This window comes from Pleurodeles waltl, chromosome 4_1 (assembly GCF_031143425.1).
Source record: "Pleurodeles waltl isolate 20211129_DDA chromosome 4_1, aPleWal1.hap1.20221129, whole genome shotgun sequence".
NCBI classification, from domain to species: Eukaryota; Metazoa; Chordata; class Amphibia; order Caudata; family Salamandridae; genus Pleurodeles; species Pleurodeles waltl.
The window spans coordinates 586,664,817-586,683,025 of NC_090442.1; the positions used below are offsets into that span (position 1 = coordinate 586,664,817).

Genomic DNA, 18,209 nt, shown 5'->3' on the forward strand with positions numbered 1-18,209 from the left:
GACTGTTATCAGATACTGGTGGATCATATAAGTCCCATGCATCAGCATCGTCCTGTGTCATCCCAGTGTGTGTGGGTGACTGCATTATAGGCGTTCCCACTGGTGACAATTGTGGTGAGTGTGGTGGGGACGGTTGTGGTGAGAACATCGGTTGTGGAAATTTGTCTCCAACCACTTTTGCCTTAGTTTGCATTTCTGTCTCCTGAAATGCAAGTTTCCTTTTTGATTTGAGTGGAGGTAAAGTTTGTATCTTGCCAGTCTCTTTTTGAATGTGTAACCTCTGTTGTGTATGGTCAGGTTCCTCCATACCTAACTCTTGCTCAAATCGATGTCTTTCCTTGAGTTGGCAGGAAAGTCCTTGCTCTTCTGTAAAAGAGCTTCTTTTCGGCTCCGAGGCCGCTTTTTTCGGTACCGAAGTTTCGATTAGTCTTTTTCGGTTCCGAGGATATTTTCCGTGGTTTGGTGGATTCAAACTCTCTGTGTCAAAATTGTTCGGTGCCGGATTCTCGACCGGAGTCGGAAGTCTTCGGCAATTCTTTGGCCTTTTTCAGTGCCGTTGTTTGGTCACCTTCCTTTCGGTGGGTTGAGCCATGGCCTGCTGGCGGTGGCGTCCCCATGGCCTTAAATGTTTTGGTATGACCCTGAGTTTTGGACGGGGCAGGTTTACTCACGGTTAGTTGCACCGTCGAGGGTCGTTCACCTTCGGATTCATCCGAGTCCGTCTCTTGGATGGAGATGCTTTCCTCCTCTCCGACGTCAAGCTGTTCTTTCGGTTTCTACACCATTTGTAGTCTTCTTGCGCGTCAATCCCTCAAGGTCTTTTTCGATCGGAACGCTCGGCAAGCTTCGCAAGTATCCTCTCTGTGTTCGGGTGATAAACACAGTTTACAGACCCGGTGCTGGTCTGTATAAGGATACTTTGTGTGACACTTAGGACAGAAACGGAAGGGGGTCCGGTCCATTAGTCTGGGACGAAGGGTGTGGTTGGGCCGACCAGGCCTCGATGAAGAGTGGAAGCCCCGAAGGGCCGCCGAAGCGGTCTTGATGTCTGTGCCGATTCACTAACACTAACCCGGTACGAGCGATAACAATACCGTCAAATTTTTGATATTTTGCTAACTTTCCCGAAATACGGAGCGAAGAGGAACACGTCTGAACCCGATGGCGGAAAGAAAACAATCTAAGATGGAGTCGACGCCCATGCGCAATGGAGCCGAAAGGGAGGAGTCACTCTGTACTGTGACTCGAAAAGACTTCTTCGGAGAAAAACAACTTGTAACACTCCAAGCCCGACACTAGATGGCAGGATAATGCAAAGCATGTGTATCTGCAGATACACATGCCACCGAACATATTTCTGGACCTCTTCTTATGTCCCTATGTAACCGAATTGCCCTCATACCTACGAGACACCAATGATTTTCTAGCCAAGATTCATAATGTTCCATGGCAATCCAATTATTTATTGGTAACCATGGATGTGACTGCACTTTATACCTCCATCATGCACGATTATGGTATTCAAGCATGTTATCATTTTTTAGGCACTCGTAAAATTGAATTCCTTCAACACACCAACATGCTAGTTAGCATGTTAAGATTCTGTCTCACCCACAATGCCTTTTTATTTGACAATCAGTATTACTTGCAAAAACAAGGGACTGCGATGGGAGCTTCATTTGCTCCCACTTACGCGAACCTTTAAATGGGCTGGTGGGAGAAGGAGATAGCTTGGTCTGACTCCAATAGTAAATATATGGAACAAGTGGTACTATGGGTCAGATATATTGATGATCTCTTTCTCATTTGGGATGGTGGCGAAGGTTCTCTTATACAATATGTTAACATCTTGAATAACAATGAGCTTAAGATTCACTTAGACCTAAAATATAGTGCCCAAACTTTAGAATTTCTTGATGTCCAGATTTTTGTACAAAAGGACACTTTACAGACAACTATATTTCGCAAACCCACAGCTTGTAACTCAAGTCTGCATGGCAATAGCGGTCATCCAAAAGCTTTGAAATGGAGCATTCCATATAGTCAATTTTTACGGGCTTGTAGAATTTGCTCTAATGATGAATGTTCCAATACTGAAATTGTTATCATGACACAGAGATTTCTGGAGAGAGGTTATCCCTTAAAGATTCTCAAAGATGCACATTCGAGGGTGCTGAACATGTCTAGAGAAAAACTGCTTTTCAAATCTGGCAGTACTAACAATCAGGATCAAAATGATGGGTCTTCACCTAGACTTTTTCTTGAATTCAACTCTCAACACTCTCAACTAAATAACATCATACAAAAAAACTGGCATGTTTTGAGACATGACTCTGCCATAAAGGACAGTATAGGTCCCCATCCACATATAACATATCGTAAAACTCAATCATTGGGTGACCATCTCACCAGAAGTCTATTCAGTTCCAAAGCCAATTCATCTTGGCTAGCTAAGAAAAGCCTCGGTTTTTGGAAATGTGGGCACTGTAAATCCTGTTTATATGCACAAAATACCCACACATACATCACATTTGAAGGGAAAATTTGCGATATAACAGATCGCATTACTTGTGAAACTGACTATGTCGTATATGTCATTGAATGTGGCTGCCATAAGAAATATGTAGCCAGCACCATTCACAAATTGAAAGTCAGGTTTCTACAACATCTTAGAGCCATTAAGAACCATGATCCATCTTACCCTTTAACTAAACACTTTTTTGGATTTACATGAAGGCAATTGCAGCTCTCTAACATTTTATGGTGTTAAAACCATCGCTGCCCACCCCCGGGGGGGCAATAGAACTGCCCATTTGAGACAAACTGAGTCTAAAATGATTCTACTTTTAGGCACAGAAAACCCCTGAGGTCATAACTTGGATGCAGAGCTTCATGTACATCTGTGAAATTTTAGATTTTTACATTTACATATTCTTACAGTAGTAAATATGAAATTCATTTGATATTGAAGATTTCTTTTTAGGATCCTGTTACTGATCAACAATATTTCCGGATTAGGACTCAGTTTATTTTTGTTATTTCATACATCACATTATCAATTTCCTTAATGGTTTTACACTCATTTTACTATTTTTGCACTGTATTATGAATGTTTGAGGGATGCTTTAGCGGTTTGTACATACATATCCCTGTTGCTGAATTTGATGGGCTCTTTTTATAATTTCTTAATTCCAAGATTAATGGTATCTTTGCCTGTGTCATGGATATAATGATAATTTTTTCTGTTGACATCATATTGATATCCAGAGGACCTTCTTACCATTTTTATGACTTGTGTAACTATTCATTCATAATTGAATTTAATACTGTTATTAAGATTAATTGAGATATTTATATGTCAGCATAAATTGTATAGAATTTTGGTTATCAATATCTTGTATCTATATATTTGTCCCTTTTATATATCTTTTATTACTACTCTTTGACATAAATTGACAGGAATTATTCCATTTATTTACAGCTTGTATATAGATTGATTGTATTTAACTAACTTATAGTACACATATTTATTTATCTATCTATTCGTATATCATGCTCTTGAAATTGTCAAGTAAAAAGTGGACAATACTTTGATATTAGAGAGAGAAAAAGGAGAAAAAAATATGTATATGGGTTGTTTTCCTCCTTGTATTTAATAATTATCAATTGAGAAAACATATCTATTTATGCATTTACAAGTGATTATATCATATATGTGATGTTGTATTACAACATAAAAGAAATACATAACGTTACATTTAAGAGTTCATATCCCATCCAAGCACAGGGTCACTATTTTCTACTTTTGAAATCCAAAACTTTTATGTTACAAAATGGCCGCTCTGTTTGCACTTCCTTTCTAGTTATGTAGTCAATAACAAAGAAGGACTATAGGTTTTAAATAGTTGGGTGTAACAATGTCTGCCAATGTCCAGTTGAAGGCTATTGCCGAAATGCGTCGACATTTGCTTGGGACAGCGTGTGTTTGTTTTTGGTGGGCACATTAGAGACTCTTTTATTGTGCCTCTTATTAATTATACTTTTTCATGCGGTGTGAATTTAACCTGCATTTGCACACTTTTTTTCAATAAATTGGAGCCGATGAGATTACATACAAGTGGTTTTCGACTCTACATTTTACGAGCTTGTTAGGATATTGTGCAGCCATTGGTGTGTGATTGCATTGCACCATTTTTTTAATATATATATATATATATATATATATATATATATATATATATATATGAAAGAAAAGATGTCCTGATCTGCGTGTTACGGCGCACTTAATTCTCCGGTGGTGCTGGTTTGAGGCAGGACAACCATATTTTCAAAAAACAAGATTCTCTTTCTGTTTTAGCAAGAGAAAACCGCACTCTGTCGTTGTGCCAAAAATACCTTAACTTTTAATACATTAGTGAGATCATAAACAAACAAACATATATAGCCACAGCAGAAGTGTCAGAGAATGGCACTTAGTCAAGTGCCTCTGGACTGAGGAAGGGAGCCTGCAACCCCACTTCTCTTCATGCTAGCAGTGGTACTTACCCTGCTGGCATATGGAGTGCTCAAAGGTGGAGAGCACTAGATGGAAGCAGTAGAGAAAGAGAACATTTCATTATATGCAGATGATATTCTACTTTTCAATCTCTAGACATCTACTCATATTCCTGAAACTTGAGATACGCTCTGAATATAGAATAAACTGGTGGAAGTTCACAATGACGTAGGTGTCGACCTAGGAGGGTTAAGGCTGCAGACATCCCATTTAAGAATTTTCACAGACATATTAACACACCTCAGAGAAGAGGTGGCACAAGCCAGAGATCTAGTTTGTGATGGATCTGACACAGTCTCTCAACAAAACTAGAAAGGAAGTAAGATATTGGCACCCACTGCTGTTGCAGATGACGAGATGCGTCGCCCTATGTAAAACTGGAAGGAAAGCTGCAAATGTTTCTGTAGACTGGAGGAACACTCTGTATAGCATTGTCAACTCTTTGTGAAAACTGGTTTGCATATGGCATAGGCCTTTAAACAGCTAAGTTTACTGGTGGTAATTAATGACTGGGCCCTGGAACGATACACCAGCAGTAAGATTAGACAAAAAAGTGATCAGGGGAATCATATAGGCAACTACCTACAATGGGGATGGATATGAAAACCACATCACTAGCCACTAAAGCAATGATTAATACATGGTGGATGGCCACAGCTTTACTGGAATGAGAAAATTAAAAGTATAAGGTGACCAGATTGTGGACGGGAGAACTGCTAGTAGATGTGACATGATTGCTGATGTTCTGGGTTAAGGACCATTTATGTATATTTATACTGGGAGATATTCTGGGTACTGGGGGGATTAAGTAGTACTCCTAGCTGCAGGAGGAATATTGACTGTATTAAACAAAATATGTTACATGCTTCAAAGTGAAACATGTGAAGGACACAAGATGGATTGGAAAGGAATACTGAAAGCATTGCCATTCAGGAACAGAATTCTTAAAGGACTAACTGGGAAGAGAAGGTGTTCCCGATTTATAAAACATTCATATATAACACACCAAATTCCTGCAAGGAATCAGAGACAAATAGGAAAAGGATGTGGAAACACTAGAAGACTAGAAGACACCAAGTGACAAGATGCATAGCAACTTTTTACGAAGATGGCAATTTGGGCTAGTTTTTGATTGATACACCTTAAGATGTTACACATGGCGTACTAGGAGCCAGCTATCCAAGATAGGTTTGGTCTCAAGTAGTGAGTCCCTTCAACATAATAACAAGAAGTGTACCTTTCTCCACACTATCTGGAGCTCTGGAGTACAGCTTATCTGGAAGGAGTAACTACTGAATGGCGTGGAGACAGAAATACAGATGCCATCCTGGAACAACTGACAGATGCAGACCTGCAAAGATGTAAACTGGGTCTAATGGGAGCAAAAGAAGACATTATGAGGAGGTAGGGGAGTCAGTGAAGGCCCACTAAAGCAAGATGGCGAGGGCACATATTAAAATGTCGAGAAATAATGCTAAAATAATGTGCAAAACTAATGATGTGAAAACGTGTGTTAAATGCAAAAATAGTAGACAATCACCCTTAAATGACTAGGCCTATAAAACTGAGACAATGACCTGTTATAGTAAATTGAACTACAAGAATTGCAGAATCAGCAAAAGGCTTGAATTTGATCTTTTTTTAAAGACATGTTTTTCACAATGAATAGGTGTTGCTCAACATGTTTGTCTTCTCTTTTTATACAGATGTTTCTACTTCTAAAAAGACTACTATTAACTAATGAATAGACTTGTTATTTAGACAGATACGAAAGTTCACACATTGGGATGCAGACTTGAATGGGAGAATGAATCAGGAAAAACTACACAAAATAGTTACACCTTGAGATATAGTTGTGGCCTTAGAATATGCTGTTTGACGTTTATTGTGTTCGTGTGAGAAGACTGGGAGTGAACGCATTCCTATGGGCGCACTGGAAGCTGACTAGTCAACTGAAGAACAAAGAAGCAACAAGATTTGCGACACTGAATTGTGTGTGTCTATAATTGTGTGCGTTCCTAGAGTTGGTTATCCCATTCTCTTTATTCCTTTCCATGTTCTTGTTAGCACACTGCTCAGAGTCTCTACCGAGTTTCTTAAACCTCTCTTCATGGGAAGTTGTTTTGATTGAATTTTGAGTTATTGAGCTGATCCTTGATGCTGAAGCTTTATGCTTTATTTCTCTCTAACTGACAACTTTTCCTTATTTTTAGAATAGAAGCTCTTTACTTTATGGAATGTGCTTTATTCATTTCATTGTGGTTTTTTAGAAATACGTATTTGATTATTGATTTCTAACAAAAATTCTAATGACAGACTAATAAACATGTTTTGTGTGTTTAATAAAGACGAATTACTAACAGATTTGAAGAATAAAACCCTTTTACTCATAACTCTCTTTATTGACTGAAATAGCAATTAGATTATGTTATGATAATTTAATGTGAAGTACAGCTCCTAATTAATGTCCATAAACATCAAAGATCCATCAACTTGAGTTGTGGGCAGCAAGGGTTTTCCCTGATGAGTTGTCCACTTTGTGGTAAACCGAACTTTAACTGAAAAATCCCAGGACCAGCAATGGCAAACAGGAAATAGCACTGATTTCTCTAACCACCAGCAACTGGACATTCGAAAACCTCCGTGCACATTGGATGTTTTTACCTATTACCCTTCACCATCCACTAAAACTCACTCTACTGTGAATCTTACTCTCTAACCACATTTGAAAGACCACCTTTTAAATGTGGATAGTCAACAACCAAAGCGCCAGTTCCAATGTCATACATAGCTCAGAAGAAGCTTGTGTTAGGAGTCTTTAACTGAAACTGAAAAGCTGACCATACTTATTCAATTCAGTCAAGAAACAGGACTAGGGCAAAGTCTGCCATTTCTCCTGTCTACTTTTTGAAAGTTAAAACATGACCAGTTTAAATACAGTGCTTAATACTGCAGTATGCTGTGCTTTTAAGTACTCTTGGGTTGTGTTAGCAAGGCAAATGTTATGCAGCCTTTCCTCTCTTTTCGACAGTCAAAATAGCCCTCCAATGAGGGATTAGGCCACATCAATCGAATACAAAACCAATACCAAATCAGAACTCGTTCCTGCTCAATGTCGCCAAGCTGGGCAGAAAGAATCCTGAAGAGACAAAAAAAGGGGAGACCTAAATCTTTGACCCCGATGACACAAAAACCTAAGAAGAAAAGCATGCCGAGGGTGTGATTAAAATACCAATTCACCTCACTGCATAGTGAAAGGATGGGGGTCTTTAAGCTGGCAGCAGCAAGCAGAGACACAGTCTTATCCTGCTCCAGTTCTGTTTTGTTTTCTGAAAGAAACAGACCACCCTGCGAGACGATGGGATTGACCTTGCTAGATTGGTCAACATCATGGCTAGTGAAGAAACTGACCTCCAAATAATTAGGAAATCATAACTAGACACATTCTGCCATTCATCAATACAGTTATCAGGAGAAACAATAATAAACCATATGACTGTTGTATTACAAATGCAAAAGTATTTAATTTGTTTACCTTTTTGATGACCTATTAGCTTCTCCGTCGTGAACAGGGTCATTGCAAGATTCGTGTGCTGCTTCATAATGTTTGAAAAGTTCTTCAGCTGATGCATGGGATATCATGCATAGGGGACAAATGAAGCCCTAATGCAAAAGAATTATAAGTATGGATTAGAATTTTTACATCGCATACACTAACCTGACAAATACTGAAAATATACATGAGACAAGAAACAACTATTTTTATGAACATCTTAATCAAAAAGTCTTCTCCAAATAAGTGTTCAAATGGATTGTTTCGATTGCATAAGAAATCCAATGCCAGGAAGGCCATATTATGATGGGGAAGTGCTTACCTTAAGCAAATATTATAAAAGAACAAAGAATGACAAACATTTTCCGTTTCAGAAGGGGGCAGTTTTACTCTGGCAAACAATGTTCTAATTACTTGGATTCTCCCTACGAAGGCAAGGTTTACAATTTATAAAATAGTAAGGTTCCAAGCTACTTCATTGGGTAAGTGATAACTCGAAAGCACCACTAAATGCAAGTGGAAAGAAAAAGTGGATGCGCATGACACATCACAAAGTCAGGCCCAGGGCGCCTAATCCATGTTTCCTGCACTCCCAAATGAAGCTTCACTATCTCTTTAACTAAGTTGCTTTTACTGGTACTCTTACTCATCAATTGTTTATTAGACTTTGGTACCATAGCTAGGTTCTCAGTTGTGTGGAAAGTTTTATGAAATATCTGTTTTTCTGAAGGGCAGGATGCTTCAGAAATGTACTTGTCCAGTAAAAAAAAAAAAAAAATGGAATAAGTCGTCTCATTTGGTGCAATTTAGTCTGCAGACAGATAAGCAGCATGTTAATTATGTCACCGCTCTTGTAATAGCGTTTCTGATTATGCAAGGGCTCTCATTAGATCATGGTTTGGACCAGCAAAGCTTTGATTACGTCACCTTTCTTATTAGACATGATGCTGAACACACGTGTGCTCCATTTATATCAAACACTTAATATGCATAGGCTTTTCGTATATATCTTTTCGTATACATCTTATCCGTGGGCTCTGTAACAGCTAATTTACTGATTATGGTAGGGGTCTGAATATGCCAGTTCTGTAATTAGGCTGGACACGTGTGATTACAACTGAGCTTTGAATAGATTGTTGTTCTACATTAATAAATCCTTTAATCCTTACTCTACTTTCTTAGGTTAGTTTCTCAGCAAGAGCGTTGTGAAAGGCTTTATCAAATTTACTTTTAAGCTTTCACTCAATTTCACTAACGTTTACTGTATGGAAACATAAATTGTACCTACAGTAATCTGACCTCCATTTGACCAAATATAGTAATTCTTAGGTATATCACTACAACTCACTGTACCTACTACCTTGTTTGCCATAACTAGGTTTTATCAGTGACTACATTATACCTGTAAATTAACCCTGCAAAGTCTGGTCACAGTAAAAATATTATGGGCCCAATTCATAAAGCTATGGATACCTGCAAGTGTGCCTTATATACACAAAGCTTAGTTTTGTGCTCTATTCAAAGATACTGAAATGCTGTGCAAGATGGCACACAACCACAAACCAACACATTTAAGGTTACGCATCAATTCCTTTGCATCCTGCAAAAAACTGGAAATTTACACCTGACAAGATAAGGAGTAAAACGTTTACTAGGGTGAACCCACCCCCATCTCATTAAAAGGGGGTGGGTGTAGGGAAAGGGGGAAAAAATAACAAGTGAACTCGCACTCAGCATATTTCCACAGGCGAATACCTCCATGTGTATTTGCTGATATGAAAATTAATTTAAAGGAAAGTCTGCTAGGTATGCTTGGAAACCTGCAACTGTTAGATGTTCCCATACCTCCTTCTGTGAACTCTATGAAATTCCTAAAAGGGGCACATCAGCATCCATGCAAGCTTTCGGGTTTTGGATGGCACTTTTGTGACTTTCTTTAAGAACTGGGCCCTTAATTTATTAATTTTTCATGTATTGGCCATAATAGCTTTACATTGATTTTCATTCAAGCACATTTTATTTAATGATGCCTTCGGAACTGGTATTTAAAGTTTACCTTAATAACTGCATGATACTTTAGCATAACAGGCTCTAACCTTTGTCTGCTTTTTCAAATTGCTAATGAATTTTGTGGCACATTGCATTTTAAAAGCAAGCAAGTTGCACGATTATGTAGCAAAACTATCTACAACTTTTGTCCGAATTTTTTCAAGTTGCAAATATTTTTGCGGTAGATTTTTTTTTCAAAGCAAATAACCATTGTCTTGCTTCCATTTTTATGAATTCATTTGCATATAATCAAGATGCATTCCAAGACTGTTATACAAAGGCACGCATTTTTAAAATTTTGCTAACACAGGTACACATTTCTATATTATAACCATGGTCTATAACGCAGGTTGAGGTTTTAGCTCACTCTAGTTCATGACTGTAGCACTAACACGGCTTTGAAATAATGAATCAGGTATACAGTTTTGAATATCCAATCCTCAAACGTGCATATGTTTTTTTACCAGCTAACAATCTTCTTTCTCAGAACTATACTGTGCCGCTGTAAACTGGCAGCCAAAAGATTTGTGCTGTAGGAGGTTGAGACTGCTCGTACAGTGGACAAACATGAGGATTTGTTGTCTTGACTTACGAAAATAAGGTATTCTGTATGTAGGAATTCCCCACCCCTAGTTCTCCTGGGGTTCCACAACCTACCCGTTCTTGAATGCCCTCCTCTGCCACCATGGTCTGTCTACCTCACATTTTCAATGCAAATGACCAATAGTAGGGTAAATCAAAACACCCTATGACAAATGCAACAAAGCTTAGACGTGCCTGCATATTGTCTCATGAGGTTCGTGGTTTCCCCGAAGAGGAACCACTCCAAACCCCTGCTAGCTGCATCTGGTCTTGAAACTGAGGTTTATATTTTATTGGTGTGGGAAGGAGAAGGTGGGATTTAAAGTGAACCAGTCCCCATCCCCTCCAAAGCCCCCTTTCTCCTTCTCACACAGTGAAACTTTTTCAAAAGTTTGCTTGTCTGCTGTCCCACTAAGCAGTAGCAGAACTTTACCAGACTGATGTGCTCCAACCCAATCTTGCATTATTAAGGACCTGTACTGCAGTACATTAAATCATCAAGACATCCCATAACTGTTTGACAACATTTAGAGTTCCATAAAGGAGCTATCCACCTCTTTACTAACAGCAGCGCCATGGCTATAAATCTTCTTTTTCTTGCCTGGGACTTCTTTGGCCCATCCCAGGAGACCAAATTTCTGACCAGTATTTCAAAATATTCAAGCACTGCCAGGCAAGATGCAAGCTATCAGTCCGACTTTAACCATATCTGGGTAACTTTGTCCTCCTTAAGCCCCTTTCGTCTAAGAGCTTCTAGTGTATGACAGAACTGGCATGAGAACCTGAACTGCAGAAAACGGTTTCTACTGTTCAATGTTCAATTACATGGTCTTGGTCCACACATAGTAAACAAAGATATTGCTCCTCAGTTATTTCTTCATCTATAGCAGTTTCCACATATAGGAGATGTAAGCATGGCAGGCAAAGCTAAGCTCTACAATAAGCGGAGAGCTTGGCTTTGCCTGGCATGCTTACATCTCAATAGGTCAGAAAAACTCACCTGCCCAACCCCTACGCTTGGATAATCCATGAGAGTATGTTTTATGCCTCAGATTCACTGGGATACTAAACCTTGCTAGCCTTGAAAAGGTGGATCATCTTGAACTAGAAGGATAAATTCAAGCTAGATGTCTCACCCAATTTCCGAAAGTCTTGCGTGAATTTGGACTTTCCATTATAATACAAATGGCCCAGGCGTAGGATCTTGCTTATGTCCTGTTGTACTATTACTTTGGGTTCAAAGGTTGTCTGCATCAAAGGGTTGCATTTAATGGGGATCACAGGGCAATATAGGTTTCTAACCATAGTACTCCGCCAATGTATGCCATGTCCATATAGTGCAGTCCACTAGGTTCATCAGGCCTGTGGACCTGACAAGTCTACCCGTTAGTCTGGTGTTGAGCGAGATTGGGTCTGAGATTTCACCCTATACTGAATATGAGGTATCTCAGCATGCTGCGACTGTGTTGCAAAGTAATATAGGCCAACATCAGGCACCACAAGTAACCCTCCTCCACCTTTGCAAAATGAAGAATCAGGGTCTTCCAGCTTACCCTTGGTTGTTTAACCACCCAAACCAGGTATATTAGCAGTTTAAGAAAAAGCTGCTAGTAGCAGAATTGGTCTGTTAAATAAAATGTAGAGATGCCAGGGCAATACAATCATTATAAATCCGTGCTTAACCCTCTGGTAGCTTGGTACAAAACAGTCAGGCTTAACTTGGAGGCAATGTGTAAAATATTTATGCAGCACTTCAAACAGTAATAAAGTGAAACCACAACACAAGAAAAATCCCACACCAATTTAGAAAAATAAAGAAAAAAATTGTTAGAACATTGGAAAGTTGAGAGCTCCATTGAAGACAATGGAGTAGCTCTGGGCTTATAACGGCTGGAATAAGCCTACAGCTTTAACATTCCAATGTTTGTCTTCATGTTTCACCCTTTTTAATTTACAACATTCTACTCTTAGTGGGTGGAATGTTCTATTAGCCTTATAGATCTTCTGTCTCGGGCTACACCAGTTGTTAAAGGCCCTCTTCCTCTTTATAGGCCTTCACCTGCGTCTCAGGCCTATAACGCCGGGTCAGGGCCTTTAACAACCGATATAGCCCTTGGCAGCAGGCTATAATAAACTATTTGAGATCAAAACGACAAGCATTCAATCAGTGATCCAGAGATATGCACGTTCAATGTTATAAGTAAAATTAGTGCTTAAAAGCACAAAGCGTCAACTGTGGTTATGTGGTCGTGCCGGACCAGGACATAGTCACAAGTTCAGGCCGACTGCAATAGAGCGCAGGGACTACGTTAGGACCGCAGAATAAAGTACCTTAAATCCTGGTTTGTGGAGCATTGTGAGATCCTGTGTCCAGAATGCAATGCAGTTCCAAGAAAGCTTCAGTGCTGCGATGTGGAGTCCTGCATCAGTGTCAAGGATGCCATCGACAAGGGGCATGTGATGCAAATCCCGGAGTCAAGGATGCATTGCGCAGCAGCTGTTTCTAGGAAGCTGCGATGCTAGGTCCTAAGTTCGGGATGTGTCGCACAGTGGCAGTTCAGACCGCACTGCAATGGTTGTGCACATAGGACCACATCTGGGCTGGCAGAGCACCATCAGCCCCACTTCCAAGGGTCCTGCACTGTGGAGGCGCCAGTTGGCGGAGCAAGACTCACAGCTGGTAGAGTCAAGGTGCTGAGTTGAAGGTGGCTGGAGCCTTTTCTGTCCCTGGGGCTCTGATCAGGAGGCCAGCCAACTAGCCATTGTAGTCTGGTGGTCCTGGATTCAAAATGCAGATCCAGTCCTTCCCACTCAGGCAGTAGGGCAGCAGACTAGCAGTCCTTCTTGCAGAGAAGCACCGCAGCCCTTCTGAGTCTTCCACAGGTACAGAGGCGTACTGAACAGCTCGGTTCAAAGGTCCAATATTTATATCTGGTGCCACCTTTGAAGTAGGAAAAGGTTATGGAGGTTTCCACCCTCCCCAGCCTCCCACCCCCATGAGTTTTTAGAATTACCTGCCTCCTTGCCCTGAACCAAGCATGTCTGAAGTCAGATAAGCCTAGTGCCAGAGCCTTTGTGATGTGCAAGTGTGGTAGGTGACAACCCCCCCAATCAAGTCAGAGATGCCCCATCTTGCCAACACTGATTCCCCATAGTCTCACTGCCTGGGAGCAGTATACAAAGACCAACTGCCAACTACAACTACGACAAGAAAATGCCAGCATTTTCAGCATTATGACTTTACCATTAAAGAGGGTTTTAAATTACAATTCTTTAGGCACCAAATAGTGTATTCCTACCTACTTCCAAATAAGTTATCACTTTTTAATTGTAATAAGATAACCCAATGTTATCCTGTAAGAAAGGCAGGTCTTGCAGTAGTGAAAAACAAATGTAAGAGTCTTTAATTAACAGGACATATAAAGGTTAAAAGTACATGTCCAACTTGTTTAATACACTGCACCCTTCCCCATGGACTATTTAGGGCCTGCCCTAGTGGTGACTTATATGTATTAAAAAGAAATGTTTAGGCCTTTCAAAAGGTTTATTTTGCCAGATTGAAATGGCAGTGTAAACTGCATCAACAGGCTGCAATGGTAAGCTGGGACATATTTAATAGGCTACTTAAGTGAGTAGCACTATAAGCGCTGCAGACCCACTAGTGGTGTTTAATTTGTAGGCCCGGGATACATTGTAATACCAGTTAGGTAGGGTCTTACAAGTAAATTAAAGGTGTCGTTCGTGTGTAAGTAAAGTGTGCAGAGTCCTAAAAACCAACAAAAACAGGTTCAGAAAAAAGGAGGTTGATGGCAAAACGTTTTAGGATTGCCCTGCAGAATCCAACAAGGGTGGATCCAGTTAGCAGAAATATCTCAACTGATCCCAGTTTATTTTGATGCCCAGACAATTCCCCTCAAAAGGCAAATCTCCCTAAAGAGTGGAGATATGTTAACATCAGGATGGCAATCATATAACTGCATGGCGTCTGCATAAAGGGACACTAAATGTTTACAGCCTCCCACATATTACCCAATCAGCATGATGCTCTCTTAAGAAGCAGGACACAGGCTCCATCATCACTGCAAAAAACAGCAGGAATAAGAGGCACTGCCTGGTAACCCTAGCTATAGATACTGGGTTGAATAGCACGCCTGTTACCTTAATTGGTGCAGTTGGCTACGTATGGAGAAGGCACACCTATTCCATTGTTCCTTTACCAATTCTTAGGCGATCACTCAACAGCATCTCAACAAACAGTGCAAGTTTCGTAAGAGACGCAGACAATAATAGCCCATAATGTACCCGTTGCTTCACCAGGCACGGGCTTCTAAATCATCGTCTACTTCAACCGGCTTGATCTGCTTCTCTTTTGTCCTCAGTGTCAGTCCCATTCTCCAAGTCAGGTACCATGCGCTCCGCCATGTCGTATCATGTACCCCGTTTATCAACCTTTCTTTCAACTGAGCCATTCATAGGGTTAGGGTATCTTAATGTCTATGGCGACCAATCAGTGGTTCATTTCAAGCAACAGCTATTTCAGTTCACCTTCTGCTGCTGCTAGGACATAATAGGTCATACATATATCATAGTATGTGACCTGTACCACAGAGACATGTTAGAGCAAACGTGATCTCATGTGGCTTGTTGTACCAGGACCTGTCAGCATCAGGTCGAATTCATGCTTCACAATACAGGCTGGGACAATAAAGGAGGAGGTTAAAGTTCTTATGCAGTGTACAATCGCCCAAAAGGGTATCCTGGCGTCAATATCAACAGGAGTGGCATAATCTCCTGGTTGCAACCAGTCGGAATTCTGCCTGACACCTGGCGCTGAGCTGACCGTGACTGACATCCACAATAATCTCTTCTGGGCCACAGATCAGGCACACTCCAGAGTAATGGTATTACTAGATAGGTTTACCAACTAGACAATTCACCATCTCCTACAGCTGCAAAGGATTGAAGCGAGACTCCGCCTGGTGAGGCTAGAAAGCCTGGCTGCCATCCTTCTTTGAAGACATTCTGCAAAAATTAAGAACGGGCCCTTCAATTCTCATCCAATTTAATCCCCTGAGAGCCCTCAGAGAACATAGGGTATATTTTCAAAGTATTCTGTGGGCTACAAGCAGAGATCCAGACAAATGGCATGGATATAGACCATATTCATCATGGGTATTTTAACAAGCCTCTCATGCGTACCCTGTGGTTAAAACCCTTAAGGTGTATATTAACTGCTTCTCCTCTAACAAACAAACCAACAAGATTGGTGATGAAAGCAAATTCAAACTGATTCTTGCACATACGATTCCAGCTTTTTGTGACAATTCTAGGAGAGAAACTAATTAGGTGGAGTTAGGCTTTTGAAGCCTGTTTATTCAAAATCTATCAGGCCTTTCAGCTAAAGTTATCACGAGACTTCAGAAATTGAAAAACAGGCAAATAACTACAAAGCAAGCTTAATAAAGATCTTTCATGTGACTCAATGTGGCTTCTGGGGCAAGGGACCATATTATTGAAGAGTCCTCTATCAGAAATGATTTGCTTGAACTCACAGGTAAACCTGAACAAGGTGTCACCTCAGTTTAAGGCAATAAGCTCTGGTGGCAGAAATATATCCGGACAATGTCAAAGATCAATAGCAGAAGGTCATTTTAAGGTCCAGAAATAAATCAAAATTGAACTATTAAGTTAGCTCGATGTGTCCCTATTTATTCTTTCACATGCATTTAATTAAACAACAACGTACTCTGCACCTTGATGTAAAAGGGCATGTATAGTTGCACAACGAAAAAGATAGTAACATACCAACATAATGGTGCCCTTAGGCATAAACTCTCTTCAGTTGCATGGCAAGGCAGCACTCCTGGTCGTCAAAATTTGCTATCATCTGAAATACGGGCAAGACTGAGGGCCCAGGTTCAGTCCTCTTCAGTTTGCTTAGCTGAAGGGGACCTAGAAACACAGATACATAACACAGAAGGCTCCAGGATCACAGCCTTTAATAAGATTATCCTATAGTGGCAGAAAGGGGAGCAACCAATACATTATGTTCAGATCCAATGTAGTCATTAATAGGTTTTCACACTTTGATGAAGGTTGGGAGGGTGATTTACAGATGGGTGGTGAGTCTTTGTAAAAGAAACATAAAATATTGACACCTGTGCTTTCCAAAAGTCATTATGAGCTCCTGGTTGAAAACTGGATCAAATGTAAGATCATTATCTTTAGTCGAAAGGAATATTTAAATCTGAGTAAGTCTAACCTCCTTATAGGGCATATTTCAATATAATGTTCCTCTTGGAGATGTTCTACACAGACTTGTGACTGTAGTTCCTAAATTAAGGAGTCACATTTAGGGGGTCCAGGCACTGTGTTTCTCACAATCTCTATTACTGGAACTCTGAATAAAACATATATAGTGTGTAACACTAAACTAAACTAAAAGTGTCCTCTATGTACCACATACCCACAACTGTTTTGATTCAGATATAAAACTGTCAGATCCTGTTCATGGGGCCACGGGGCAAGCACAGGCTACGCAGCCTCAATTGCTGGGGTTTAGGTAATTTGCTTATGATGCCCCGCAGTCCGTCTTTCTATAACTCTGCAAATTGGGTAGTCCTTCAGCACGTCTCTCACTGGTGGCTATCGCAAGCAGTGACAGTCTTCGCAGGGAGGTAGTGTGGAGGTGCTAGAGTTCAGCACTCAAACACACATTAGTGTCATACTGCTTTACTTTCAAGAATAAAAATACGTTAATGTCCAGTAAAACAAACTACTGCACATAGGACATGACCAAGATACATCTTAGTGTTCTAGGTGCTTGAAGTTTTCTGCTATGTTTCCTGCTATAGGCCCTTTTCACTCCCCAACCCCCTCAACAGTCCAGGCTGTTCCCTCCATGGGTTAATCCTCCATGGGTTAATGCCCCATGCTGCCCCCTCTCCCATCCAAGGGTTAATATAGCATGTTAAGCTCAGGTGCAGATCACCCCTGTGCGTGCTCAATGCACACACTGTCTTTCACAGTTCACTTTATCTCACCAAGCAAGTAACATTGCAACTTCTCTTCTGGCACAGTGACTCCAGTCATGCCACGGAGGATCACAGCCCCGACTGTGCACCGGTGATTCCGCTAGGAACCGCAGCGACTGCTGTCTGCCTACACCAGGGAACGCAGAATCTCCCTCCGTAGTCTTCCTTTCCTGCTAGATCCCACCATGCCAGGGTCATATTGCACCTCGCTCCTTCTGGATAATCACAAATCCTGCAGGTTTGTCCATCTCCTCCCTCTCTCAGAAGGCAGGCTGGCTTCTATACACTTTAGGACAGGTAAACAGCTCTAACAGCAAAAGGCAGACCCCTTTACCTCTGGGAAGCTAGTGGTCAGGCAAACACCAGCTCTGGTTGTACCACAGTCCTCTGAGTACTCAGCAGAGCTCTCCTTTCCATGGTCACAGAGAACTTTGAA

At 40.6% G+C, this 18,209-nt stretch overlaps 1 protein-coding gene across 1 annotated transcript in view; it reads right to left on the minus strand.

The window, feature by feature from the left end:
• The window catches only part of EEA1 (early endosome antigen 1), a 497,109-nt gene that overhangs the window by 460,753 nt on the left and 18,147 nt on the right, over window positions 1-18,209 (minus strand). Inside the window, exon 3 of the mRNA XM_069228969.1 lies at window positions 8,091-8,218. Coding sequence (XP_069085070.1) covers window positions 8,091-8,218 — 128 coding nt within the window. The remainder of the gene's footprint in view (window positions 1-8,090; window positions 8,219-18,209) is intronic.